This window comes from Nelusetta ayraudi, unplaced genomic scaffold (assembly GCF_046127955.1).
Source record: "Nelusetta ayraudi isolate G7.1 ecotype Tasmania unplaced genomic scaffold, CSIRO-AGI_Nayr_v1 ptg000042l, whole genome shotgun sequence".
In the NCBI taxonomy this organism is placed as follows: domain Eukaryota; kingdom Metazoa; phylum Chordata; class Actinopteri; order Tetraodontiformes; family Monacanthidae; genus Nelusetta; species Nelusetta ayraudi.
The window spans coordinates 3,809,621-3,836,481 of NW_027466092.1; the positions used below are offsets into that span (position 1 = coordinate 3,809,621).

Below are 26,861 nucleotides of genomic sequence, written 5' to 3' on the forward strand. Positions count from 1 at the left end.
AAAGATCAGCACATTAGGCTGTTAGTCATCTCTAAATCGTCTGATAGCGAGAAGTTCCCGAGGTGACGTCCATGAACTTGTCTCGAGACAGCTGTGAAAGGCTCCAGCAACCCTGATTGCAGGAAATTCGGTCTCAGGAAATGGATGAATACCATCAGAAATATATATATTTTTTGAATTTATCAGTCACAGCATTTCATGGTGACATTGCAATCAAATAAACTGTAGATTCATTTTTGGCTGGATGGCTGGATTACCTGACAGCATTTTAGGCCATGTTGGGAATTTTAGTGGAGCTCCCAGACAGTCAACCAGTCAGTATGGTTGCTTGGCGATTGGTTGCTTTGTGTCCTCTGCCAGGAGGCTTTCTGGGCAAGGCTGTGAATTTTGCCGCCCAAGGCAGTGCAGAGTTTACAGGGTTAGCCATGTGGACGGTGCATTATTTAATAGTACATATGCCGAGACAAACTGGCTGTGAGGTTTATGTGAGGTCTTCACTACCAAGGTGCTCCCATTCTGTGGATCCGTGGACGAATGAAGAGACAGAAACACCAAGGAGAACTGTTTAAATTGCAACACTGGAACCGAACCAGAAAAACAGTCTAATGTCTCATCGTGTCCAACATTTTTGCAGATCGTTCGTTAGTTTTTTTCTGACTACAAGCGGCCCACTCCCATCTGTCTTTGCCTGCCTCTCTGGGCCCTTTCTTCTCAGCTTAAAGACCAAAAAAAAAACAAAACAAAACAAAAAAAAAAACAGGTCTGCGGTATAATTTCACACACTAAACTGCAATTCTGAGGATAAACAAGAAAAAAAGTCAGTGTGAAGTCCCAGTGTCTTTTGTTACTGGCACACGTTAACGCTGACCTCACTTCTCAAGTCATTACAGCAGCTCGTCGTTTACACAAGCTCAGCTAGGGCTGCTTAGATTCACTGAAATTTCCCTTGTCAGTGCGTGCTTCATTTTAGAAGTGCCACATTTTACACACAGTCACATGTGACCAGTTAGGATTTGGAGGGGAATTGCAGGCTGAGTGTAATGTTTGACTCGATCCAGAATTTGTTTTAGACACAAGTGGAATTTGGTGCAATCACTTCTGCACTGCATATGGACACTTGTTTTCATATTGGATGTTGTTTGTGATTCTTGAATGATATGTATCAACAACGGAGAAACAACATGTAGCCTGACCTCGCGGGCCACATGTTCTACATTTAAAAGTTGGAACTCAAAGTGGTCAATTTTAAATAGAACAAAAAGCAGAGGGGCACTTTAGGTAAAACGTGATCTCTGTGTAGGTTCAGCAAAGTGAATGAATGAATAGAAATGTGTCGCAATAGCGGCACACCCTGAATCCACACAGGTGGAATTCCCTCATTCCAACAGCCTGAAATTCCTCAACGCGTTTTTCCGCTTTTGGCCTGAAGTGGTGAAGAACACAGTTTTGATTGCGTGTGCCGCAAACTCTGGTGAAAATTGCTATGACAAAAGGCCCATTTGTGCACCTCTCAATACCCTGTTGCAGCGCAAACATTTGGAGTTGGTTGATTGAGGTGCTTCATTGACAGGCCAGGTCGGTGTGATGGAAGCCCAGGTACAGCTGCACCTTTGCAAGGATCCACCGCCAGGCTCCCTCGCATCACGACAGCCATGATAAAAATGAATGCCTACGCGCTCCTCAAGGTCTTTGTTCTGTCTACAGACGCTTTAATTGCATTTTCGTCATCGTTGGCAGTTTTGTTTTTTCCATGTGAGAACACTTGTTATTACCCGTCAGAATGACTGACAGCTTTCAAATAAGTGGCAAAGTTCAGTCAGTGGCAGATTTTTTTTTTTTTGTGTGTGTGTGTGTGTGTGTGTATGTGTCCTCCCTTCAGTTTCTGTTTTCCATGTGATAAGTGAGGAAAAAAAAAAAAAATCACAGTCGGCAAAACTTAGAAATTTTAAAACTTTTCAACTCAATAACCATGTTGACTGAGGCTCTGGTGATGTTTTCTAACCAATTCAAAAGTCCTGCAGTTTCCCCCCAAGAGCAATGCAATTGAAATCTATTGTGGTCATAAAGTAAAATATGAGAAACAATGTGTCCATCCAAAGCCAACATGAACGTGGCTCCTGTCTATGAGACTACGATAGATATTTTGGAAGAAAAAGCAACACAGTAGCGACAAGAAGACCTTTCATGCTTTTCATCTATTGTTTGCCCGTTTGAATGTTCAATGATCAAAGTCAACACGTACTTGCAGTGTGTTAACACTGGAATTCCCTCTTTGGAACTTTCTAACAATTACGTTGGTTAGAAAATGTCACCACCAGAGTCTTGACACAATGGAGAAAAGGAAGTGTGTGACTGCTCCTTTAAAGAAAAGCCACAATGAAGCAACATTTTTCAACCACGACAACCATCGAGTTCCACCTCTTCACTTTTCCCATTGGTGACTGGTGTCTTTTGAAATGAAACCACACAAGAAGAGACTAGGAGCGTTCAAGCTGCCCAGTCTTACACATAAATGCAACATATACAAAACATGACAGTTGGGAGAGTGGGGGGGGTTCACTGGAAGATTGCACAACTTTTTTTTCTCTCTCTTCTTGCTCTGGGGGCCCCTAAGCTGTTCAGTCTGCCTCCTCATTCCCTTTAATAACATAACATGTCTAGTTTCTCAGCCACTTATTAGCCTGAAACGGCAATAAGTATTGACATGTTGGTCATGATGAAAGTAGGGATGTGCCGTACCACTGATTTTCTTTTCAGACAGATACCAGGCCGATACTGATATGACACTGATACATTTTTAGAAGATTAATGTTTTAATGTGGGTAAAAAAAAAAAAAGTAACAAAACATATGTTTTCAAAATATAAAGATAGATTTAAGGTATCCAAACACCATTCGCCTTATGAATTGGAACTGTTGTTTTCAAATGTAGAACAGTTGATTGTTGAAAATTCTTTGAAATGACGCTTCTAAACCAGAGCAGGGTAACGTTGTAATCAAACTCCCTGTTTCTTTTGTGTACAGTTTGTTCTTGCTCATCCTTCCAACTGAGCTCAGCCTACCATCAATGTGTTTTAACTGTGCATAAATAAATGTAATTTGGGCCCATTTTTGTCAAGACTAGCTGATCTGCTCCCTAAAACAGACATATTTGGTATCAGGAGAATCCATATTTAAGCAACCATCTGTGCAACTCTAGATGAGAGAGAGATAGACTGTGAACCTTCAGTCATTTCACAATTCAAGTACTTCCATTTCTCACTCAGTAAGTAAACACAAGAGAACACAATGATTTTGCTTGGATTTTCTTTAATGGCATGTTGGAACGTATTTACATCCGTGGCCACTGTCGAGGAAAGTCCGTTCCTCAGAGACACAAGGAAGTACATTCATATATACTGTATATATATATAACAGTTACCACCGTGACCACCACAGTGAAACATTGCTGCTGCTGCTTGGTCAGACACTGTGCAATTACATGGCGTCATAAGTCAAACGGGGTCCACTTGGATTCATCCGCTTCGACCGATAGTTCAGGGCTGTTTTTTTTTTTTTTTTTTTTTCAGAGGCAAAGCAGAAATGACTTCATCCACTGAGGTGATGGAGCTTCTCCCTCCAGAGATGGTTTATGCTCAGATCGATTCCCACTCCTGCTTAATTACCGCAGTCAAATAGACGACGGCGCAGCAGATGCCTCCAAAATGTTTGCCTGGTGCTGCAACACCCTGTGGTCCCTCTGCTTGCTGTGAGGCATCGCCTTCTGATAATGAATAGCGTTCCTGCTTCCCATCAGCCACCCTGCTGCAAACATGACTCCGACAAGACCAGAGAATTTAGACCCTGCACTTTCACTGATTACTGGCTTGCATGATGGCAACCCGTTTCCTGTTTTCAGTCTCTGGCACGTGAACAACTTGATTGACCCACTGATTGGTTTGGGACAACCACAGCCCCCCCCCACTCCCCAGTTTGGCTCATCTTACTTTCGGTAGTTCTAGAAAGTTCATTAATATATGCAACTTTGACTTTACTAGATTGTGCTCTCTTCCAAAGCCGCGCACTCTGAAGTGCTTTTACTACAAATTGCAGATAAATAGTGCAACATTTTGTTATTCATTATGTATAGCCTTAAAAAAAAATTGTAGGGGCTGCGAGGCACTTGAATACAGATAAACACACTTAATACAAACACAGAGCTTGAGGAAGGGCACCCAGTGCCACCGAAATAGAAGGCTGGGGTAGCCATGTTCTCGAATGTAAACGAGAACCAAAATATAAAGGAAGGTGATGTTAATGTGCCAGCCGTGTGGGCGGAGTTTCATGTGGCTCTTGCCACAGTTAGCATGCTACTGGGACTGGACATACTAGCATGAACACAGCGCATGTCAAGGAGGTCACAGAGTATGTTTCTCCAAAAACATGGACTTATGTTGTTTTAAAGGGGCCCTAAAATAATAAAAAAAATATAATTTTTCAACTCTGTAACATGTCTTTTTGCATTACTGGCATATCAACTAACACTTTTTTCGATGTGGGCTGGATTTTTTCATGCCACCAGGCTGAAACGAGCTGCTCGACTGTCTACGCCACAAGTGGAGCTGATTAACACAGTAACGTCTCTGCAGACTTTGTTCTAAATAAGGTTGAGGCTTCGCTGCATCAGCACAGGAAGCCATCTTTCCCGCAAGCTAGCACTAGCAGCACTAGCAGCACTAGCAGTAAGCAATCTTTTTTTGATAAAATAAACCTTAATTATTGTTTGTCTGACACTTTTTCTTCATTGGTTAATTCTTAACAATTGAGAACATGATCACATTAACTCACTGGTCATGAATGTTTTGGTATTTGGTAGAATTCTGTCCCTCAGTGAAGCTCCTGATCTGTTTGATGGCAAAGAAAATGGATCCTGAAGATGGATTAGAAAAGAAAAGTCAAACAACGTCAATGCGCTTGTCAAGAAATATAAATACAAAAAAAGGATGGGCTTTGCAGACAAATGTAATAAATCAAAAGTGGGAAATTGAGAAACTGCCATTCGTTTTCATAAATGTTTGCTGTTTTATTTTTCAAAGTGTCAGCAGGGTACAAACTCTCTGAATAATGAACATACCTCCTGTTGGCAGAGCCGAGCTCCGCACAACTTTATCATGAGCTTGCTTACCAAGCTGCTTCCTGACTCATATTACAGAGCTACCACCCGTCTGTGATGTTTGAACCGCAAGTACATGGCTCTCAGACACTGGTTTGGAGTTGTCCTGCATCTCCTTAAACGACCCTGCAAGGGTCCAGTAATGACCAATGTGGCTCGCTCCCGCCTCCAACTCCAAATAGCATGTATGCACAGTTTCTGCAACGCTCTTGCACGGCCTCTTGTTTTCTCGCTAATCGACAGCAGATGTTTGCAGTCAGGGTCCAACTGCCGTTCGTTGCACTGCTGCGACAGAGACAGCGGCGAGCCCCCCTCCACCATGATGTCACTGCTGGATGGTTGTGAAAATACTTGAGAAAATGAGAACCTCATTGAACCTCAGCTGAGCACTGCACGTGTCTTCCTGCACGCTGGTCTTCAGTGGTTTAATTTCACTCTCTTACATCCCCATCACTCAACTCTGTCGGGACCGATGCTGATTTTTATTGCGGCTGCGTCTCGGTGGAAAGAACAAAGCTAAACCAAACTGCTGAGCAGAGAAATTTCAGCGTTGCTATTCTTTCTCTCGACAGAAGACCTCGTCTTTGAGCCAGCTTCCTGTTGAGGAGCTCAAAGACCCCCTGCCTCCGCCTTGGAGATGCTACATGTCTCCCCAAGGGCGGCGATACTATGTCAACACCACCAACAACGGTAAGTCTATAGACTTAAACAGCTGAGCCGACATTATCTCAAATGTATATGTTAATGTATATCATGAACTTTTTGCAGTCCTTCACAACGTCCTCTGTCCTGCCAAAAAGGAGCTGAAGCAGTTTTGTCTAGAGTGCAGCCATCTTCACATTTGAAAGGTCACAAGATCAGAACAGCAAGGTTTTTTTTTTACTCTGTGGACGACATTTATTTCTGCTTTACTCCCGACTTGCTTTGGCAAGAGTGGCTACTGCCATTACTCCCATAATAACAAATCTGATTGGTCGGTTAGACGTCTTGTTTGCCTTACATCACCAAGTTTTGCTTCCCCTTTTTGAACACTTTCTATGGTTGTTCTTACAAGATTTCCAGGTTAAATGTGACAAAAGTTATTTTTAACGCTGTCTATATTTGTTGAAGTTTTGATTTGGTTATTTTTTGAGGAATTTGTGATGCTTGGTTGACATTGACAGGTCATTAAAGGGATTTTTGAAGGCGTTTAGCTCATAGATTAGTTGTTGATCGTGTTTCTTTAAATCTGTCTGGAGTAATGGATGTAAACCATCCCAAAATCAAAACATTTCTGTTTGCTGGAAACAAACAGTGGCAACATACTTTTTTTTGGCAGTAAGTCACCGCTGTGGCGATGGGAAAACAAACTGAGACTTTGCTGACCCTCATTTTATTCTTATCTTGCCGTTTAAATCAGTTTGCAAGTTTGCTTTACAGAAATACATTTGTGCTCCTGCAAATGAGGTCCTGGTGGCCTCGCAAAGTGGCGGGCCTTTGTGTTTAAAACTGTACGTATTGCTCAAAAATGTCTCTCAAACCCCCGTTTGTAACCTATTGGACCACACCACATGATTGTGCGGCAAAATAAACACCGCAGTTTCATATCCCAGGGTTCCAAGCACATTTTCATTGTTCCAAGCACGGGGCTGTGCTTCCTGCTCAGCACAAATGTAACTTGTTAAAGGATTTTTTCACGCCACATTGGCAGCGTGATTTTTATTCCGTCAGAATGCAAAAGACAGACCTTTATTTCCCCTTGCAGTGCGGGGAATTTACGATACAACAACACTTTGAACAACGCAGGGGCTGGCGTTTATTTTAACAGTTGCACCTGAGTCTGTGCAGCAGCCACGGTACCAGTGAGAGACAGAGGGCGTACGAGAACTCTGATACTGCTGATTGGGCCTTCCCGCTGTCAACACAATCACCCCTCAGTGTCTCCCTGAACACACACACACACACACACACACACACACACACACACACACACACACACACACACACGGCTTTAATACCCTCCACTGTTCCGCAGAGATGGCAGCAGAGCTGATCTTTACGATCCCCGGTGATCTCGCTGTAAAACCTGACTGATGATACTAATATCTGCTTTTAGCAGCCCTTGTGTGCCTTTGACTTTGGGATGTAATAAAGTTGAAAAGTTCAGTTGCTGGCAGAGTGCACTCAACCACTCAACAGGTTCAAGCACAGAATGACCAACGCAATGCTTATCAGCTTAAATGTAGCGTACTTATTAGTCTTTTTTTTTTCTATTATCTTCAAAGGTTATGATAACATTTTTAACATTGTATTTTTTTTACTTAAATATTAGCATTATTGTCATCACTTCCACTTTGGTTCAGTTGTTTGCGTTCAACATACTGTATGGTATTGTTACAACCCTTTTTGGATAATTCACAGTTCTTAAGTGTGGAGATTTTCCTAAAATAAGGGAGAAAAACAAATCCCTGACATCTGTTCTGATAACTGAAGGCTTTGAGTGAAAGAGCATGTTTACGCTTAAGAATTATGACAATTGTAGGATGCCGTTGGCACGCTCAAAAAAGTTCAAAAGTTACGTCAGAGGATAAAACGGAGCCGAGGACACGCTTCAGTCTGCAGAAATGTTTGTTGTGTGTGTGTAGGTTTGAATGCTAGCGAGTGTGAGGAGCTGCTATCTCCCAGCCTAGCCTGTATTTTTTTTTTTACACATTTGCACGCCAGGCACTTATGTTGTGCTTCCAATTTGGTTGCAATGTGTGCAAGTTATTGGCTTGTAATGTTAATATTTTACAGCGCAATATGTGCGGTAGTAACTTTGACTGGCTGCAAGTATTTGTGAAATGCAGCAACTAGCACTTGCTGTTCTGGCAAGGGAACCACATAAAGTACACTGAGGTCTTTGAAAAATTTCAAAATTAAAAGAATCCAAACTTTATCTATTTGTTCATATTCTTACACAACAAAATGCAAAACACAATCCAAAGGCCTCTGATATTAAGTTGTACAGAGTTGTTTCCTGGTCCACACATGGCAGATGTGTGTGAGACAAAGACACAGTGTAATTCAAACCTGCAGTCACCAATCAGACAATGTTTTTCCTGACTTTTCCCCAAGCAGCACTCATTCTCTGGGTGATGTCACCAACTGGTGGCTCTACCTGTCAGTCTGCCTCAGGACCAATCACTCGCACTCCTCTTTAAAACACACTTTGTGGTTTATCACTCAGTTAATAGTGACTGCACCCGTCAACCACGTCTCTGGTCACAGAGGAAAGGGGCTCTGGAATTAGCCGAGGGCTACGCCCAGCCATGAGGCTGTAAAGGGTGTTTCACACCCCCCACCCGTCCTTTTCAAACTCTTGATTTATGGCCACCATGAACGTGTCTCTTTGAGATGCACTAACAGTTCGCACAACCTCAACTATTTTTCCTCCTCCCACTCAATGCTTTGGATTATTCCTGTGAGAAAATCTGTTGAAGAAGATGTCATTTCAGTGCGACTGGCTTTGTTTTTCTTCTTTCTATGGTTGTAAAACCTTCCGTGCCCCAGAGCAATGGGCTAAAGTGACGAGCTCAACATTTTCTTTTTATTTCCTTAAAAAGAAAACTGCTTTTTTTCTCATCCCACATAAAATGCCTCTGCATCCCTGCTGACTTGTATCGCTGTGTTATATTGGCAGTGTGTGTAACAGTGGCCACTAGGGGCAGAGAATCTCCACCGGGACTCATTTTATATATATATTTTTTAAATCTGTTTCTTTTTGCTGCATGATGACTAAATAAAAGTCCAGAGCGTCTCAGCCCTGACACACTCTCACCGTACCAACGGCCCATCTGATAACATTTTTCTCGAAGCATTCGGTATTTATAGCATGTTTTCAGCAGGCCTCCCCTCTTTGTTTCTTCTAAAGTTCAGTCTGATTAGACACAACTCTGTGTGTGCTTGCTTGCGTCTGCATTACCATAGTAACACAAGGGTGCGTGGGCGAGGCCTGCATGTCCTTGTGCTGCCGTGCTTTTATTTTTATTTTTAATCTTTCCTTCCTGTGCTGCTGGGTGCTGCGGTTAGCAGCTGTCTCCTCAGACTCACCTTCTCCCAGTCTGACCAGTCGACTGCTTAGCAAACACACCAAAACAGAAACACACACACACACACACACACACACACACACACACACACACACACACACACACACACACACACACACACACACACTCGTTCATCACGGCACAGTCAGAGCCTCTGGCGTGCAGGTGCTTGGTGGAAACTCTAACTAACCTCACTGAGGTTTGCTCTTCACCCTTATACTGTAGTAGCAGAAACTAGACGGTAAGTACTGTGTTCTTACTGCGAACCCCCTGTGGTTGTTTGGCCGAGGGGGCCGGAGCAGCAGCAGATGGATGGAGTGTTTTGGTGGCTCACCTCATAGGAGGAAAATATATCATGTAGAAAACATGTGCTTTAAAGTCTGTAGAACAAAAGCGTTACAACAAAATAAGTGTGTTGAAGCCCCACAGTATTCGGCTCTTTATTGAAATGAATTTGAAAAAACACAGGAAAAAGTGAATGAAATACAGCTATTTTATGACTTACTTACCGTTATTATGATTTAAAGTTAAAAAGAAAAGTCCCAGTGATTGTCACATCCTGAAGGATGTGAAATTTGTCCTCAGCATTTGACTCATCATCCCCTGAGGGAGCGGTGGGCAGCAGCAGTGCCGCGCCCGGGAATCATTGGGTGATCTAACCCCCCAATTCCAACCCCGAATACTGAGTGCCAAGCAGGGAGGCAATGGGTACCATTTTTACAGTCTTTGGGATCGAACCCACAACCTACCAGTCTCAGGGCGGACACGCTACCACTAGACCACTGAGCTGGTTCCTCAAGTTCAGTGGGCCAAATTAAAAAGCTTGACAGGCCGCGTATGGGCCCCGGGCCTTAGTTTGCCAATGCCTGCTTTAGAGCATGCTCAGTAGCATCGCTTCCCATCATGCCTCTGTAACTCCCATAATGCATCGGAACCTGCACGTTCATTACTCTGAGCGCCATGCTCTAAGTAAAGTCTATTCTCCGTATTTTCTGACCTTTCGAAATGTTTTTGAAAGATTAAAAGTCCACGACTTAAAATAGTTTAAAATATGAAATATTATTTCATCCACACTTTCTACAGAAGTTGTAAAACATTGATTTTAACCTCCAATCATGTCCCTGGTCTTAGTCGCTGCTAACGCCTTAAGCAGCTGTATAGTAGTTTAGCATTAGCTTAGCATAAGCCAAGCGTATATTTATTCTGAGCAGTGCAGAACTAGCCTTGCTGTATGTGCAACAGTCTGAGATGTGCAAGGGACAGATCTTAGCAAAATACACACGCTTGAAGGTTTGAGTGCTTCGTGTTTTAGCATCTACTTCTTGCCGCCCTCAAAATCGTCAAATGAGATTAAGTCTGAACTATCTCATCATCCAGCCCGTTTGCCTGGCATCTCGATGCTGCCCCACTTCACGGTGGACTGTTGAGCGAGTCGTTCTGCGTGGCTGGCCTTTCAGTCACTTGCGTCACCGGCTTAGGCTGACAAAATATCAGAGCGGATCTCTTTATCACCGTCCTGCTCAACACCAGTCGACTGAGACACTGGAGCGTCTCCTCCTGGCTGGACTCATCTGGTCTGTCCTTTTACCGAGTCAGAACAAGTTGGCCCAATGGAAGTTTCTAAATGAGTCTTTTCTGGTCAGTTACATATCATTCCAAAGTCTCTACCGGCGTGTCCACTCAGTGGCTGTAAACGCTGGAGCAGTTCATTTTCCCCCTCTTCACATCAGGGCGCCATAAACTATATGTTGTGTTATTCAAACGGTTTGGTTTGTTTGACAAAGTGCGGTATGAGTGCAAAACCTGCAGCAGCTCAGTGCTGCGACTCACTGCTGAGTGTGAATGAAAGCAGCTTTATCATTGGGATACACGGGTTGATCTTTGGCAGCCGTGTTGAGACAGACACTCCTTTCTGTCAAGCACTGGACCTTTTTAGGGCGTGCCTGTCGCTGCTGCTGCTGCTGCTGCTGCTGTTGAATGCATGTCACTGGACCTGCAGGCGCAAATCTGGCAGGTGTCACGTCTGATCTCTCACCTGCATTAAACACGCGGCAGTCTGTTTGAAGCCTGCTGCATTTCAAGTGCCAGCTGCCCAGAAACTGAACCTGAGTCGGTGCGACGCTACGATGAATGCGTGGCATTTCCAAAATACATTGACTGGTTCCATCAATAGTCAAGACAGAAATTCATCCACTGTCTAATTCTGACGTTTGCCTGAATCTTTTTAGATTTATGTGCTCTTCCAAACAACACAAATATCCCATTAACGTCTCAGCCTTCCGGCTTTAAATCCTCCACCTTTGTATTATCGCCGCTCTATATGGAATAAAAAAGACGGTTCTGTAAATGTTGTTTTGACTGTTTCTGTCCTCTTATCGAGGCAGACAGACATAATAACAAACAATTTCCCTTGAGCAAATTGAATTAGGCTATATTTTTCTACATTAATATCCTGCTTCCCCTCGCTGCATTGATTTGTTTATGACAAGCTAACAGAGAAAAATGGAGGCATTTGAGGCCAGTGAGTGGAGGCTGTGCGCTGGCATTGTACATCAAACGTGAGGGCACGGTCTCCCTCCATGAGCCGGCTGCCAGTTTATCCCCGCCATGCGTGTCATTCGAGCTGATTGGCTCGCCTCGGTTTGAGAAGAGAGGCAGCCAGAAAGGCCCAAATGCAATAAGAGCCTCTTTACATGTTTGTGCCTCGTCTTTCCGAGCCGAGAGTAAAGGGCTAATTGGTGAGAACAGCCGCTTGGGATGTCGGACAGTGTGCCATTATTGTTCATTCTATTTATCTATCTATCCATCTATCTATCTATCTATCTATCTATCTATCTATCTATCTATCTATCTATCTATCTATCTTTATAGAGATTTACAGAAACTTAATTTGATCCTCCTAAACCTTTTGAATTTCCATTGATCTCTTGTCTAATGTCCCAGTGCTTCTTCAGTCACTAACAAGGTGATATCCCCTCTTCCTCCCACCAAAAAAAAAATCACAAACACAAGTGTCTGATCCACAAGTGGTCCACCAAACGTTTGGCCCCACTGACAGTTTGCATTTAAAGAGTCCTCTTCACCACGCTGTTCACATTTTGACGTCATCAGAGCAATACGCTGTATTTCTTTGGAACCATGGGGTGGTTTGTTTGCAGTGTGAAAAATAGTGAGTCATCAACCGCAACAAACAGCTTTGATGTTTGCTGCCTGGCAACTGGCGGCAATGTAGATGATCAATATCTTGAATACATGAATGATATAGCATCACACCCTTTATGCCTACTTGTATTAACTTAGAGCTGTTCAGTGGCTCAGTTACTTTGTGTCCTCCAACTTCACTCTTTGCTGCTCTCGTCATGAGGCTCTTGCGAGGGTGTTTGCTCTGGCCGCCTTTACAGCGATGCACCCTGGACACAATAGGACACTAAAATAAAAAGGCAGGTTGATTTGAATCAGATCACCTGTTTCACATTAAATACCCATAAAACAACCTGGAGTTCGACGGCACCTGTGAATTGCGAAACGCTTTAGCAACCCGTGAACAGAGAAAGTTCTGGTAGTAGTTTTCCATAAATCTCAGTGAGACGACTGAAATACCGCAGCTCTGGTGACATCACTTCCTTCTTCTCATGAACCCACCAGAGACCACATGGGAGAGACCCTCCAGTACACCTGGCACCCCCAGGATGTCGCCCCACCACAAGAGCTCCCTGCCAGCAGGTACGACAAAATCTCATTTCCGTCCAAACTTGAAGCTCAAGTGGCTCCGTGGCCTGTGAACTCATCCAAGTAGCCACGGTTGGACAAAGCAACCACTTAGGCACACCGAACACACGCACTTCCAAGTGGCTAATTTCATCTACAGCCTCAACTGCAGTACTGAGGCCTCCTATGTTCTCCCTGCGGGCTGCTGCTCTGACAGCACGTAAAACACGGCAAACTGGAGGGCTTTGTGACATTTTTCCTCCTTCCAAAAGCCGTTTTTCAGTCAGATATTTGGTGATGAACGAGTGCCTACTTTTACCTCCACCCAAACACGTTCCACTGACATGCATCGGTTTGACTGACGGCTTTTCTCCCAGACTCAGGACTTTTTGTTTGTCTCATTTCAATAGAGTTGCATAACAGCACATGTACTAAATTGAGATTTTCTGAATGATGTACCAGTTAAAATCAAATTGGAATCTGGCACTCAGCTAAAATGTATTCTGACTAAATTACACATAAATGTATACAAACATATATTTCACTGTTTCACCTCATTGTCATTTTGAACTGAAACCAGACGCTTACTTTCACCTTAAGCCAAACTACTAACTAAACACATTTCTCCCTCTCGCTCTCTCTCTCTCTCTGTCTCCAGTGAATGGCTTCCACTCAGGTGGCAGCCCGCTGCACCATGTGGAGCACGCCCACAACAGTCCGGTCTGGAAGAGCAGTGCGGAGCCGCAGGTAAAGCCGTCCCAGTGACTGTTGCTACACCAGTTTCCTGGCAACGCAGTGCACACTGTAAAGGTTGTTTGGCTTGAATCAACCTTGGCTGGAGGAGAGCAAAGTTGCTGAGTGGCTTTTGAGAATTAATTTCCAAGTGTCCCCTGGCTTTGCCGTAATGAGACGTGTGTTCGATGGGGACCATGGCCCGATTTTTGGTGGCATTACATTTATTTTTATTTTTGTTTAACCTTTATTTAACCAGACGGAGCCCGTTGAGATGAAGAACCTCTGTTTTTAAAGGGAGACTTGGCAAAGATATTCAGCAATAAGACACAAAACAGTTACAATTAACACATAGAAAACAATCAAATTAAGTAGAATTAAATATATAAAATGGAAACAAGCAGGTTACGATAAACAATACATTGTAGTGGAGTCAGCCTCAAGTGATCTCAGTTCAGATTTAAAAGTCCTTCAAGAAATTAACAATGTTAACCCTATTAAACATACCATTCAACATATTCCATGCTTAAGGTGTAAACTAGTAATAGGCCTATTTACCCAATTCAGCACAGCATGTGGAATAGAAAGCAACAAAGGAGTCAGACATAGAAAAGTATACCAATGACTGAGCCTTCAAGTGGCCAGAGCAGACCATCCAACCCAAGAATATACCTGGCAGTGGTGTGTCAATGGTTTACAGTGAGTAATGAACACACATTAATCATATGAAAGGCACAGCAGTGGGTGATAGTTCCCAGTATCAGAGCCGGTACTTCTTTGAGCGTGGACAAGGAGCAAGAACCTGAATTCAAGAAGGAAAAGCGCAGGAGAAACCTGTTTGGCTCTCGACTAACAGGCCTTTCAGCTGGTTCCTGTTGTCCGCACTTGTTGGATGGTTAGCATGTTAAACGAAATCATACTGAAGGACTGCAGCTGTCAGGACTTCTGTCTATTTGTCCTTGACTGGCTTTTTCTCACAGTGTCTTCTATCCTGTCAGTGAACTCACGCAAATTATAATAATTAATCTATTACTTCTTTTGCTCGATCCACTTTCCAGCAAGTGTGTTAAAACACAAAGTTCTGGGGAAAAAAAGAAACATGTCTTTGTGGTTGCACAAAGGGCACTGATACCTTCCCCAGGTTGGTAACAACACTCCCAGTCAAACCTATGTTCCTTCCTGTGGCTGCACTGTTTTAACTCCTTCTGAACTCTTGATAAACGACAAAGTTGTTTTTTGGGTTCGTTAATCATGTTTCCTGCTGCACTGGAGTTCAGGATGAATAATGGAGAGAGCAGTGAGTCCAGTATGGGACCTTTAAATACTTAATCTTGTCTAGATACGTCAACAAGACCCGTTTTTTTTTTTTTGTTTGTTTAAGCTGAATTAAAACTTCATCAAAAGCCGTAGTGGGTGAGCGGTGTGAAGGTGAGGCGGGGGGGGGGGGGGGGTGAAGGTTCCATCAATGACGGGTGGCTAAAACACAGTCATACCAACGTGCGTTGGAGGGGGGCGAGCGCCCTTTGTGGCTGTTTAGCGCCTCTGTGGCGGGCCGCGTCTCTTTCATCTCTGCCCAACCATAACGCGCGATGACGTCTCTCCAGATTTCCGACACATCAAAAACCGCCCCTCACTGTCTCTGCGCTCATTATTAATGTAGGGGCCGGTGGCAGTTAAAGCAGATTAATCCCTCCTACGGTATCTGCTCTCTTGATCATAATTAACCAGGCCCGGTCCGGTTAGACAGACAGGATCCGCCCACAACTAAATCTCCGCGTCCTCAAGCGCTCCCAATCTTTTTATTTATTTTATTTTATTTTTTAAGTGCAGCTTATCTGTTCCACACACAAACATGCACACACACACACACACACACACACACACACACACACACACACACACACAAACACATAAACAGACTGTGATTTACGTTTGGCCCCGTCCTCATATATATATTTTTTTTTGCTGCAGCTTCAAATCTGCACCAGAAACTTCCCTTTTGGAAGCTTGCAGAGGCACAAATCACAACAAACACACATGCATACATGCACACTCAGACACAAAGAGATGGAACAAGCCGACTATGCCTGCTGCACTGCACACACACACACACACACACAGCGGCAGCAGCAGCAGCAGCAGCAGCAGCAGCAGCTCCGGACAGACTCTCGTGCTGCTCGCTTGGCTGAAACAGCTGCTGTGTTTGTGCGTCGGTGCGCGAGCGCGCGTGCATGTTGGGAGCAGCCGACATGTCCGACACGGAGGACGGAGGTTTTGACGGAGCGTCTTTCTTCTCTGTGCAGAGCCCGGGATCGACGTCGCCCACCAGGAAGCAGAACAAGGAGACCACGCTGACGGTGAGTGCGGCCAACTGATGCAAAAAGTCCACCAACTGTTTTCGTGGCGGCGGCTGCAGCACCAGCAGCAGCAGCAGCAGCAGCAGAACTGTGGGGAGCTGCACTCGATGGCAGCAGTGTAGAAACTTTATTGACATGCTCAGACTGGAAGAAAAAACATCTTGTCAATGTGATCGGTGGACGAGCCTTTCAGTCCGTTTCTTCCGTCAATAACTACACTCACAAAGAAACACACAATTGTTTATGATGAGACAGCAACTGTGTGAATGTCTCTGTCCTCCTGCTTGCAAAGTGTCTTTGCTGCTTGTTTCCAGTTGCTAGTGGTGCAGAAATTGCGGTGACATCATCCCATCTAGATTCTTCTTCCGTTGTCAGGCCGCCGCGTCCTGGCCGGGGCCTCACTCCCGTCACGTCAGTCAGTGCTCCCGCTCTCCCATCTTGTTTGTTGTTTTTTTTTTTATTTCCCCCTGACATCACAGACTGACAGCAGGAGGCGGCGTGCCTCTGCTGCCATGGCTACCGGCTTGATGTTGTCGATGTGCAGGGAGCTCCCACAGGCGTGAAAAGGGAGAAACTGTGGAGATAGTCTTGTGCCGTACCTCAGTCAATAATACTGGGACTGCTAATGACCAGTACGGAGTCAGCCAAAAATAATGGAGACACCACATCATCGTCTGTGTCCCGTAAACACAAGTATGTCGGTTAACGTTCCATTTAGCCTTAATTGTGCGGCTCGTCGCCTACCATGTGTTGAAACCACTCGCACAACTGGTGGCCTTTAGACACGAAAATGAAAATGCATATGCAACAATCCCATTGGACACTTTCGTTCACCTAGTTCGCTGTATGCATAATGTCTGGAAGCCAACGGCCACCACTTTGAGTGCTTCCTGTAATTGTAGAGGTCAAAGGTAACTTGTAATAATCTTGCGCTAATCCCATAACAAATTTTATTTTAAAACATTTTTGCAAGTTTTTCTTTTCCTGATCCGTGTGTACACTATTGTGGCTGACTATATATTAAGTCAGTATTTCCAGGAGGTTTTTGCCTGAGTCAGACCAGGGGGTTGGAAGTGAGAGGCAGGAGGTCTGGAGGAAGAGCAAAGAGTTTTGTGGATGCGGTGAAAGAGGGCATGAAGTCAGCTGGTGTGAGAGAAGAGGATGCAGGTGACAGGCCTAGATCGAGGCACGTGATTGGCGGTGGCAGCATGCAAAGGGAGGAGCCCAAGGAAGAAAAGGTGCATTGAATTGTTAGTTGGCAATCTTGATTGTAATTTTTAGGCTTGTATTTCTTGAGAGGCTGAGAAGGTGTGTATCTGTTACTGCAATGCTTTCGGAATGAATCCATCAACGATTGCTAGCAATCAGCCCTTAGCAGTTAGCAATTTCCTTCAAACCTTTTTTCTAATGCGCAGGAAGAAGAAAGTTGCTTCAGTAATTTAAGCAGCATAATTCCAAACCACTCGTTAGTCTGTTTTGTCTCCGGTCAGAGCTTAAGCATAATCCATTTTATCAAAACAAAATATCACCAAAATGTTCCTCGGCCTCATTCAAGAAAAAAATAAAAAAATGTAACAACCATTCTTGACAGCATTTGTTGAAATCCTCTCTGTGACTCTGCAGGAAGTGAGGGGAAAATATGCGATGCGTACTCTGCTTTCATTAGGCGACAATGAGGATATCAATTTGTGGCAAACATGAACTCTGCCACTCATCAGTACACTTTGACAATGAAGCTAGTGTTCCATGATCTTTTCAGCATCTCACGTTTCTTGATGTGTCACAAGCAATTCCGGCTAGAGAAGACGCTCTCTTCTGTGCACCTACTTAATCTGATTAGTAGCGGCAACATCATAGCAGCAGAAAGGAGAAAAGAGTCTTGGCTTTCCCACTTGCATCTGTTCTAAATTCATGCAGAGCTCCGTCGCCGACTTCAGAAACTAAAATTTTTAGTAGTGTTTTTTTCCTCCAGAGTTTTCTTCGGCACACACAATCTCTGAAGATTTCAGTTTTGCTGCCAAATTGTGTGCCCGCATTTACTGAAGTAGCATTACTGCACCAAAGAGAGTGTTTAAGACGCTGAAAGCGAGCTGAACGATAAAAGCGTGAGGTTAAAGAAAACACGGGGCCGCATTTGTATCAATTTCTGCCTTCCTGAAGTGGCTCTTAAGTAAATGTTTGTCAGTTGCTTTTAGAAGTGAATGAGGAGCTTTGCATGATTCTAGGCTGAGTGTAAAACTGACCTGTTTGACTCAGTTGCCATGAAATAATAAAGAAATATTGTTTACTGCAACAGCTAAACAGTCGTTGTGCATCTCTGTGTGTGTGTGTGTGTGTGTGTGTGTGTGTCTGTGTGTGTGTGTGTGTGCGTGCGTGCACACACTTCAGAACTCCCTTCGGAGCTGCTGGTGTCCAGAGCTACTGTTGTCAGCTTCCATGCCTTGCTTCTGGAAAAGTCAATCTATGACAGAGCACCTAATGACCTCCTTTTTGATATATTTTTAAGCTAACGAAGTTAGCTGTGGTTAAATCACTCCCTACTCACTACATAGTGGGTTCATTACCATACAGTGCAGTGCTAATGCTTAGTGAGAAATATTTTACCTTATGCAGTGGACTCAATATGGGAGTATGGAAGGAGTGATTTCAGACACAATCAGGAACTTAAGCTAGTTTGTTAGTTTGCTCACTCTTCAGTTCGGTCACCCTGTTTGCTAGCTGTGTGCGGTAATTAAGATCCTCTGTTGCTGTAATTTTGATTTTGACAAAACAACCGATAGCATCTGCCAAAGCGTGGATAATTGCCGCGCCTGACTTTAGTTTACCCAGCGTGCAGCTGCACCCAGAGGTCGGCAGCCTCGCAGTAGATTGCGACCAGCGTTGAGCTAATATTGCACATTCACGGTTCAGAGGAGGGGGCGGTTTAGTGAGAGTCAATTAGCAGGGGTCAGTGCTGCAAGCCGCGAGCGGGCGCAAACAGCCTGCACCCGTCTGCTGGATGTAGCCTTGGCTTCATCCTTCAGCCCGGGATATGAGGGTCAGTGCAAAACCCTGCTAGCTGTCAACCTCCAGACCTTCAGCAGTGATTAAGCTGACAGACACTCCCTCATACAAATTACAAGCCTGGTAAGCCAACACAAAGTTCAATTAGAGGTCCTTCTCTTTTTTCCCTCTTGCAGTTGAGCCTCATGTCGGCTCTGGAGAAGTCGTCAGCCTGGCGCTCCAGAGAACGATGCTTTTCTGTGTTGGCCAGGGGTTCGCTGGTACCACCCATTTTATTCTATTTATTCGTTTGTGCATCCCTGCTGCAGGCTGTTATAATTGGGATGAATGTCAGAGGAGAAAGCAGGTTCCATTTGTGTATCCTTGGGGTTTTGACTGAACCTGGGTTCTGTTTGCATGTCTGTATGATGGAGACACAGCTTTTAATTTAGCTTCATTCAAGACGCATGTTCTCCCTCACTTTTTTTCCTCGTGTATTTGCTGTTTTTTCCACCACATGAAGAACTCTGCTGACAGCTTTAGAATCTCCAGAGCTACATCTGCATTTTTACTGCAAACCATGGACCTTCTTTATTTATTCTTCTTCCTCTGAAGCTGGAAGTCGCAGTCTGCCGTGATGTTATGAAAGTGTTAACGCAGGCAGCTGGTGACGGTGTTTTAACTTTCCGGTGAGACTTATTTGATTGCCTTAAAGGTCCAGTGTTTGAAATTTGGCTTGATTTATGATTTCTATAATGGTAAAAACTGAACATACAGCCCATAAATACAATAATACCAGTGTGCAATCACAGTACAAGAAGAGTAATTTGGTTTTACTACCCTTAGAACAGTTTTCATATGTATATAAGAATATACAGAGAGCAAAGGTCTTGAGCTAGCTTCTTCCTTTGGGCTTTCTTAAAAATTGTACACACTGGACCTTTAACACGGAGATTTAGAGGGAGAATGTTAAAGCATGATCACCAGTGCCGGAGACAGAAAGTACCAGCTGACCTGCCTTCCACACCGTCCTATTAAGTAGCCCCGGTGCAGGAGCAGGCAGCTCCCAGCAGGCAGTCCCGCCAACCGCACATTGGGCGTCTCTGGGAGGCAAAGACTCGGGAAGACATGAGTCCCCGGGGATCTTTCTCACAGGTGCCTCCTTGTCAGAGCACAAGTCTGAAACTGTCTGAATCCCAATCAAAGTTCCAAACGCAGTGAAGGACGCCAATAAATGAGGCAGGAAGTGAATGAACAATGGCCGGTCGGCCCGCAGCTTCTCTCCCTTTTTCATTCTGGAGAGTTCACCGAGCTGCTGGAGACGACGGTCGTTGCCCGAGCAACCGGGGGGGGGGGGGGGGGCGCAGCCTGCAGAGTAAAAAGTCTATGCGTACCTTCAATGGAGTTTGGAAGCGTGCTGTTAACCTTCCTTTTGCTGTGCTTCTCCTCAGATCAACTGCGTGACGTTCCCGTCCTTCACCTGCCTGCCGGAGCAACAGCTGCTGAAACCCAATGAGTGGAGCTACTGCGACTACTTCTGGGTAAAATTCACCCGGCGACACAAAAATACATTGCATCATTTTACCTCCGACGGTGCCGCGAGTCTGCTAATGTCAGCTACGTCATCGTTGGAATGTTCCGTGAATTTCTTTTGTATGGTGCCGATCAGAAGTTCAGCATCAGGTGGAGCCAGACATCTGAGTGTGCAACATTTTTATCATTTTTCACATTCCCGATTCCAGACTTTGGTGGAGCAACATCACACATTTAATTAGAGAGAAAAATAAATAAAGAAACTCCAGAAAACAGCATGTATATCCCTCTCTTCACATCCCACTGTAAAAACACATAGGTTTAGCTTCTTGCTGGAAAGAAGCTTTGTTAGACCTTCAACATGTTTGAATGAAGGATCTAAATTTACTGAACTTTTTTTTTATTTTTTTTATAATACACTCTGAATGTAACTGATGGACTTTTTTTTTATGACATTGTCAGGATAGAAACACAAAGTATTTTTTTTTCACACAATGTGGGAGCTATAAATTAGCTGGGACGCAGCAAAACCACAACTGCAGAAGCCTAAACACAAGGAAGAGAAGTGAGCAAGGCAGCATTTGTTTTGTGACGTGTGTATAAGCCTCTTGGTTTTTCAGTTAATCAGGGTGATGATAGTGCAACGGTTAAAGATGTTGCCGATGACACCATTGTTTCAGAGGGTGTGGGGGGCGGGGAGGTCGCCACTGCTGCCGTCACCGCCTCTCTGTGTAAATCACTGAATGGAATTTGCGGGGAACAAAAACGACGGCGGAGCCTTTTCATCTTTCGCCATGACTCCATATTCATCGGTGTCTGGCCGCTCTGACGACGGGCTCCGGCTTTCATGAGATCCACCCAGGCTGCCTGCTTATTGGATATTACAGCGCACGTACATGTGGCCAGGGCGCAATGAGTCGGCCGTCTGCCGCCGCTCTGCTCTCTGCTCCTCCTGCACGGTAGCCACAAAAGGAAGGTGTTCGCTCCAACGCTCGTGAAGGGAGCGCGTAGCTTTCAGATCTGCAGCAGGACGCAGATTAACACTAGTTTATGAGCGTGGAAAGTGTTTTGTTTACCTGAGCTGCACATGTTAACGGCTGCCAGCTGTGTCTTATTATGCGTTTAGCGATCCAGCAGTTTAGAGCGCGTAAACAAAAAGGAGCAGCCCAGAGCTCCAGGTTCTGAGATTTGAATTTGGGGGGAAATTTTGAAATGATTAAGTGATTATTCGGGGTTAAAAATGTGACAGCAGCAGAGCAAAAGCAAACCATTGAAAGCGATCACCTCATAAAATGACTTCGGTTGATCACTGAGCAGAGATTTCCTCACACTCGTCACATGCACGGTGCAAATCTTTGTTTGTGCGTTGTGTTATTGTTGCATGCACGTCACCATGGCCACTTTATTAGGCGCACTGTTCAATTGCTTGTTAACTTGATTACCTAATCAGCCAATCACACGGCAGCAGCTCATTGCATTGCACATGGTGACTTGCTGACGTTCAAACACGGATCATTCAAGTTCACACTGGCAGAACCATCTTTCGGGTTTGCAGAGAATGGTCCCTAAAAGAAAACAGATCCAGTGAGCGGCAGTCGTGTCGAGGAGAATACCTTGTTGAGGTCAGAGGTCAGAATGACCAGACTGATTACAGCCAAGGGCTGTGTCTCAATTCAGGGTCTGCATCCTTCGAAGGAAGCGTCCTCCGTCTGAAGGAAGCGTTCTCCGAAGGACCCGGCCGAGAAGGACGAACCCAAACCCGCCTCCCCGGTAACCGCACAGGACGGTCGAGCCTTTGCTGTATTTCCTGGTTGCGTCGCCGCCGTTCCCTCCTGCTGGCCAACCCCGGAAGTGACGTTTACATAGCATCAAGCTAACCATTGGTTCGCCATCTAACGATGGCGTTGGATGATCAAATAAGTAAAATCCTATGTTAAAAACTGAATATTTTATTTGAAATTTCAATACTTAAATGTATAAGTCGTGTCTTTGCCAGGACATGCCGCTAATTTCAGCTGACTTCCCAGGATCCCATGATGCTTTGCAGCAGCACGAAAAGCATCCTGGGATACAGAAGGACGCGAAGGATAGTAGCGGTGTAGCCTTCGAATCGGCTAAAAGTAGGGCGCATTTCAAGGGGGCGTTTGGAGCGTACTTCGGATTTTGGGGGGACTGGGACAAGCCTTCGCGCAGTGCTATGACGCAACTGGCCTTCAAATGCATGCTTTGAAGGATGCAGACCCTGAATTGAGACACAGCCAAGGTCTGCAGGATAGCAGCATGGAAGCTGTGTGCACATACACTCTCACCGTCCGCTTTATTGGGAAATGACCTGGTATGCAGGGGGGTGGCAGTGGTTTATCTGTGATTTGGTTCATTGGTGTTTCGCAGTAACTGACATTACAAAGTCAAGCACTGAAATCAACCTATTTTTACAGAGGACAGCTGAGCCTAATCATCGCAAAACTGAAGGGTCACATGCAAGATAAGAATGTTCTTTTTCGAAGGGAAGTAACTTGTTTGATAAGCACGAAATCCAAGTTTTCAGACTTTATCACAGCACAAACTTCAGCTGCACACCATGTTATCTGCTGCCATTTTATTATCAGCTGAACTACACTTGAACACATCATTTGTTTTTGTTTTTTTTAAAAATCTATTTTCATTTTTTTGTTCAGTTCATGACGTCATTCTTGTTATTATATTCTTATTAATATATTTATTGTGTGTTGATCCATGTATTGCATTGTTATCACGTTTGCTGACCGTGTTTTTTCTTGTGTTTATCTGGCAGACGGACAAGAGGGACAGCCAGAGCAACGGGTGCCTCACAGGCTTTGAGGTCTTGCTGCACAAACAGCTGAAGGGAAAGCAGATGCAGAAAGAGATGGCAGAGTTCGTGCGAGAGAGGTATCGGCTTCTAGGAAAAACCCTTGTCAGTGTGTCAGTGTCAGTGTTTACCTTCTTATTTTTTTATCACCCCCTGGATGTAACCAGGAAACCACCGTAAACAGTGAATCTAACATAACATTTCCCCTTTTTTTTGTGCTGATTAATATACCCAGCAATATTGCTCAACACCCCTGAAAAATGCAGATGTAAAACCAGATTGTAAAAAAGCTCTTTGCTTCCCCTCGCAGGATAAAGATAGAAGAGGAGTACGCCAAGAGTCTGTCCAGGCTCTCGCAGATCCCCCTCGGCAGCCAGGAAGAAGGGTGAGCGACCTGCGTCCTGGGGAGAATCTCACTAAAACACAAAACGCCTCTTCTTGCTGCCTGGTGCACACAGAACAGGGACTGTCAATGACTCTCAAAGCTGCCACTATTTCTTGACACATAGGCAGTTATAAAGCACGACTTTAACCCTTCACTCCAGGAAACAATTAGATATTAAAAAAAAAACAAACAAACTTATAGTTAAAAATTGTTCAATTTTAAGGCTAGGAGTCAAAGAATTTTCCATATACGGTTGTTTGCCCAAGACCTTTCTTTTTTAAAGTTGTATGTAAGATGATGAGAGAATAAACATAAAGTTAGAAGAACATTTCTTTTGGACACTAGTAATGAGGAACTACTCATCAGTCAAACAGGACATGATGCAGTGTAAAAACAACTTGAGCAAGTCACAATCAGAGCGACTTGAACCTCCCCATGTAACCAACAGCAAGAAAAGCTGTTGTATTTATTGTCTAATAACGTACCTGGGACCATGACCAGATACGGTTTCTCGCCCTGTAAAGGGTTAACGGCCAAACCTCCGGTGAGGCCAGTAATTTCTTGAAGAAGCCCTTCGCCCAATTCTGTACAATACATTTTTTTGTGGGTTCTAAAAATAACCTCCCGTGGTTTCTGGACTCCGCTCATTAGGCTTCAGATCGGTGAAAAATACGTCAAAATAAGTCTCCCAGCTCTCCAGTGAGGCAGACAGCTCCTGGGCGAGCAGCACAGCCAGCCAGCCAGCCAGCCAGCCAGCCAGGCAGCCAGGCAGCCAGGCAGGCGAGACGTCCCGCCGTGAGTCTGGGGTCTGCAGGCGCTGTCAGAGATGCCGTGAAACACTGAGACCTTCCTGTAAATCACCCGCCGCTTTGATATCTTGTCCTGCAGCATATCTGGGCCGTAAAGACAAATGATGGCTGGGGCGAAGATGAGGGGAAATGAGATTTGAGGAGGCAGATATTTTGTTGTCTGTGTCGGGGGTGCTTGAGGGAGGAAGGGTCGGGGGTCCACAGAGAAAAGAAAAAAACTGGTCTGTCTTTCCCAGTTTGTGGAGGGGATATCACGCTGAGGGTCAGTCTTTGTCTTTGTGTCCGAGGGGTGTGGACACACGAGAGTAGAGTGAGCCAGCAGGAAGCTGAGAGCTGATAGACGGCCGCGGACGCCTCAAGAGACCCACAAAAGCTGCAAAGAAAAGCTGCCATTTGTACTGTAGCGGCCCACAGCAGCGCTATTAAGCTCATCTTCATTAGTACTCCACCAAGAGGCAGTGAGGGTGGACGGCAACAGGGTCAGATGTCATCTCCTACATCTTGAGATCTTCTACAAATTGGTGTCATTTAATGGCCCCATCTTCTGTAAAAACGTGCCATTGCCAAATGAATGAACTTCCCAGAAATGAGATCCTTTGCTTGTTTTCCTTGCATCACATTTCAGGAAGTACGTGCTAACACACGCAATTTGTTCTGTAACCAGCCTGATGTGAAGTCACAAAGGAGACTCACAGATTAGTGAAAACACCCAGGTGTTTGTCCCTCACCCTGAGGCCACAGCAACCTGTTTTTTTTTCTTTCTTTCTTCCAAACATCAGGAAGGTCTGACAAGCTTTAGTTTCGGTGTTTTTGATTGGAAGCTTTAAACAGAGGGCTAAACATGCTGGTTTGTAGTTGGAGTTTTGCAAATAACTCATAACTCTCCATTGATACTCTTAAGCAGGAGTTAGAAAAAAAAAAGCCTGGAAAAAATGTTAAGAGAAATACAGAATCCAGGTAACAAAAAAAAAAAAAAAAAAAAAAAAAAAAGCCATCCAGCCAGCGAATTTCAAGCATTATTAATAAAACAGATGATGCAGCACTGATTTCTATTTGAAGAAGCATATTTATCCTGATTCATGTTATGCAGTCTAGTGCGTGTATTTAGCATAGTATTCAACATCATATTTGTTTTTAATAAGCCTATTTAGCCCTCTGTTTACAGCCTCCATTAAAAGAAACTCTTTTAACTTGTGGCTTGTGGCCCTGCGATGAACTGCCGACTTGTCCCTGACCTCGGGACTAAGCGGGTATGGAAAATGGATGGATGGATGGACTTTTAACTTCCTGCTCCAACTGATGCTTTGTTGGACCCTCCACGTGTTTGGGGTCAAACCTAGTGAGGTCATCAATTGTGGTATAAGTGCCCTTGCGACATCACAAACTTGCTATCTGGATGGAAGGAATGAGGAAGGATGGAGAGTTCACTGACAGGATAGGACTTTATTTTATGGTTAGAAAAAAAACAACTTTATACAACTACTTTTGGTTTGGGACCTTTAACACTTTAACTTGACAAATTAGAAAGTGCCAATCAAATAAGTGAAGGTTTCTCCGCACTCTCTCCACATGCCTGACGACAATAGCTGCTCGTAAGAAAAGCGGCAATCAAGAAGTCACTCTGCATCATTTCTGTATGGTCCCCTATTGAAAGACATTAAAAAGAACACGTTGACTGACACTTGACAAGCCAAGTAGGTGTGAAAGACTACCCACTCTATTGTTGGTAACATCTATAGAGATGCCGCTCACCCACAAGGAAGTGCTTGCGGTAAGAGTGTCGCAGAACGCTCTAGCGTCTGAATAGACTCAGTACTCAAAGAAAACCACAGCAGCCTGTCTGTTCTCTTGCACTGTCTCACGTCAGCGCGTCTTCTCAGCTACCCAACTGTATTTACTGTACCTCGAGCGTCTCAGAGAGCTTAAGAAAGTATAAGCCTCAGAGGAGCTTACCCTCCCTCACGCTGCAGACGTGCTTATCGGACAACATTCCCATCGTGTTTACGGGGCAACAGAGGGCCCAAGTGGGACGGAATTGTCCCATATAGAATCCAGATTATGCCAGCCGGCTCAGTGTGCCCACGCCCAGAGAAAAAGTGCAGCACAATACTTTCATTATTCTCCGCGTCAGGCCAGCGCTGTTGTCACGCAGGACAATCGCCGTTTTGTTGGCCGGCTCCGGCCGTCGATTTATTCCTGAATTTACCATTTGTCTGGCTGAGATGCGTCCGCTGGGTGGTGGGACCACTCTTACACAACATTTAATCGCCACAACTGTAGCACTTCTGTTGATTTGTATTTTTT

At 44.5% G+C, this 26,861-nt stretch overlaps 1 protein-coding gene across 3 annotated transcripts in view; it reads left to right on the forward strand.

The window, feature by feature from the left end:
* Nucleotides 1–26,861, forward strand: part of gas7b (growth arrest-specific 7b) — a 60,092-nt gene that overhangs the window by 16,097 nt on the left and 17,134 nt on the right. For all 3 annotated transcript variants that reach the window (XM_076033728.1, XM_076033727.1, XM_076033729.1), the window contains 7 exons: nucleotides 5,724–5,841; nucleotides 12,867–12,944; nucleotides 13,588–13,676; nucleotides 15,965–16,018; nucleotides 20,452–20,541; nucleotides 23,328–23,443; nucleotides 23,674–23,748. In XM_076033728.1, the coding sequence (XP_075889843.1) occupies nucleotides 5,724–5,841; nucleotides 12,867–12,944; nucleotides 13,588–13,676; nucleotides 15,965–16,018; nucleotides 20,452–20,541; nucleotides 23,328–23,443; nucleotides 23,674–23,748 (620 nt within the window). The remainder of the gene's footprint in view (nucleotides 1–5,723; nucleotides 5,842–12,866; nucleotides 12,945–13,587; nucleotides 13,677–15,964; nucleotides 16,019–20,451; nucleotides 20,542–23,327; nucleotides 23,444–23,673; nucleotides 23,749–26,861) is intronic.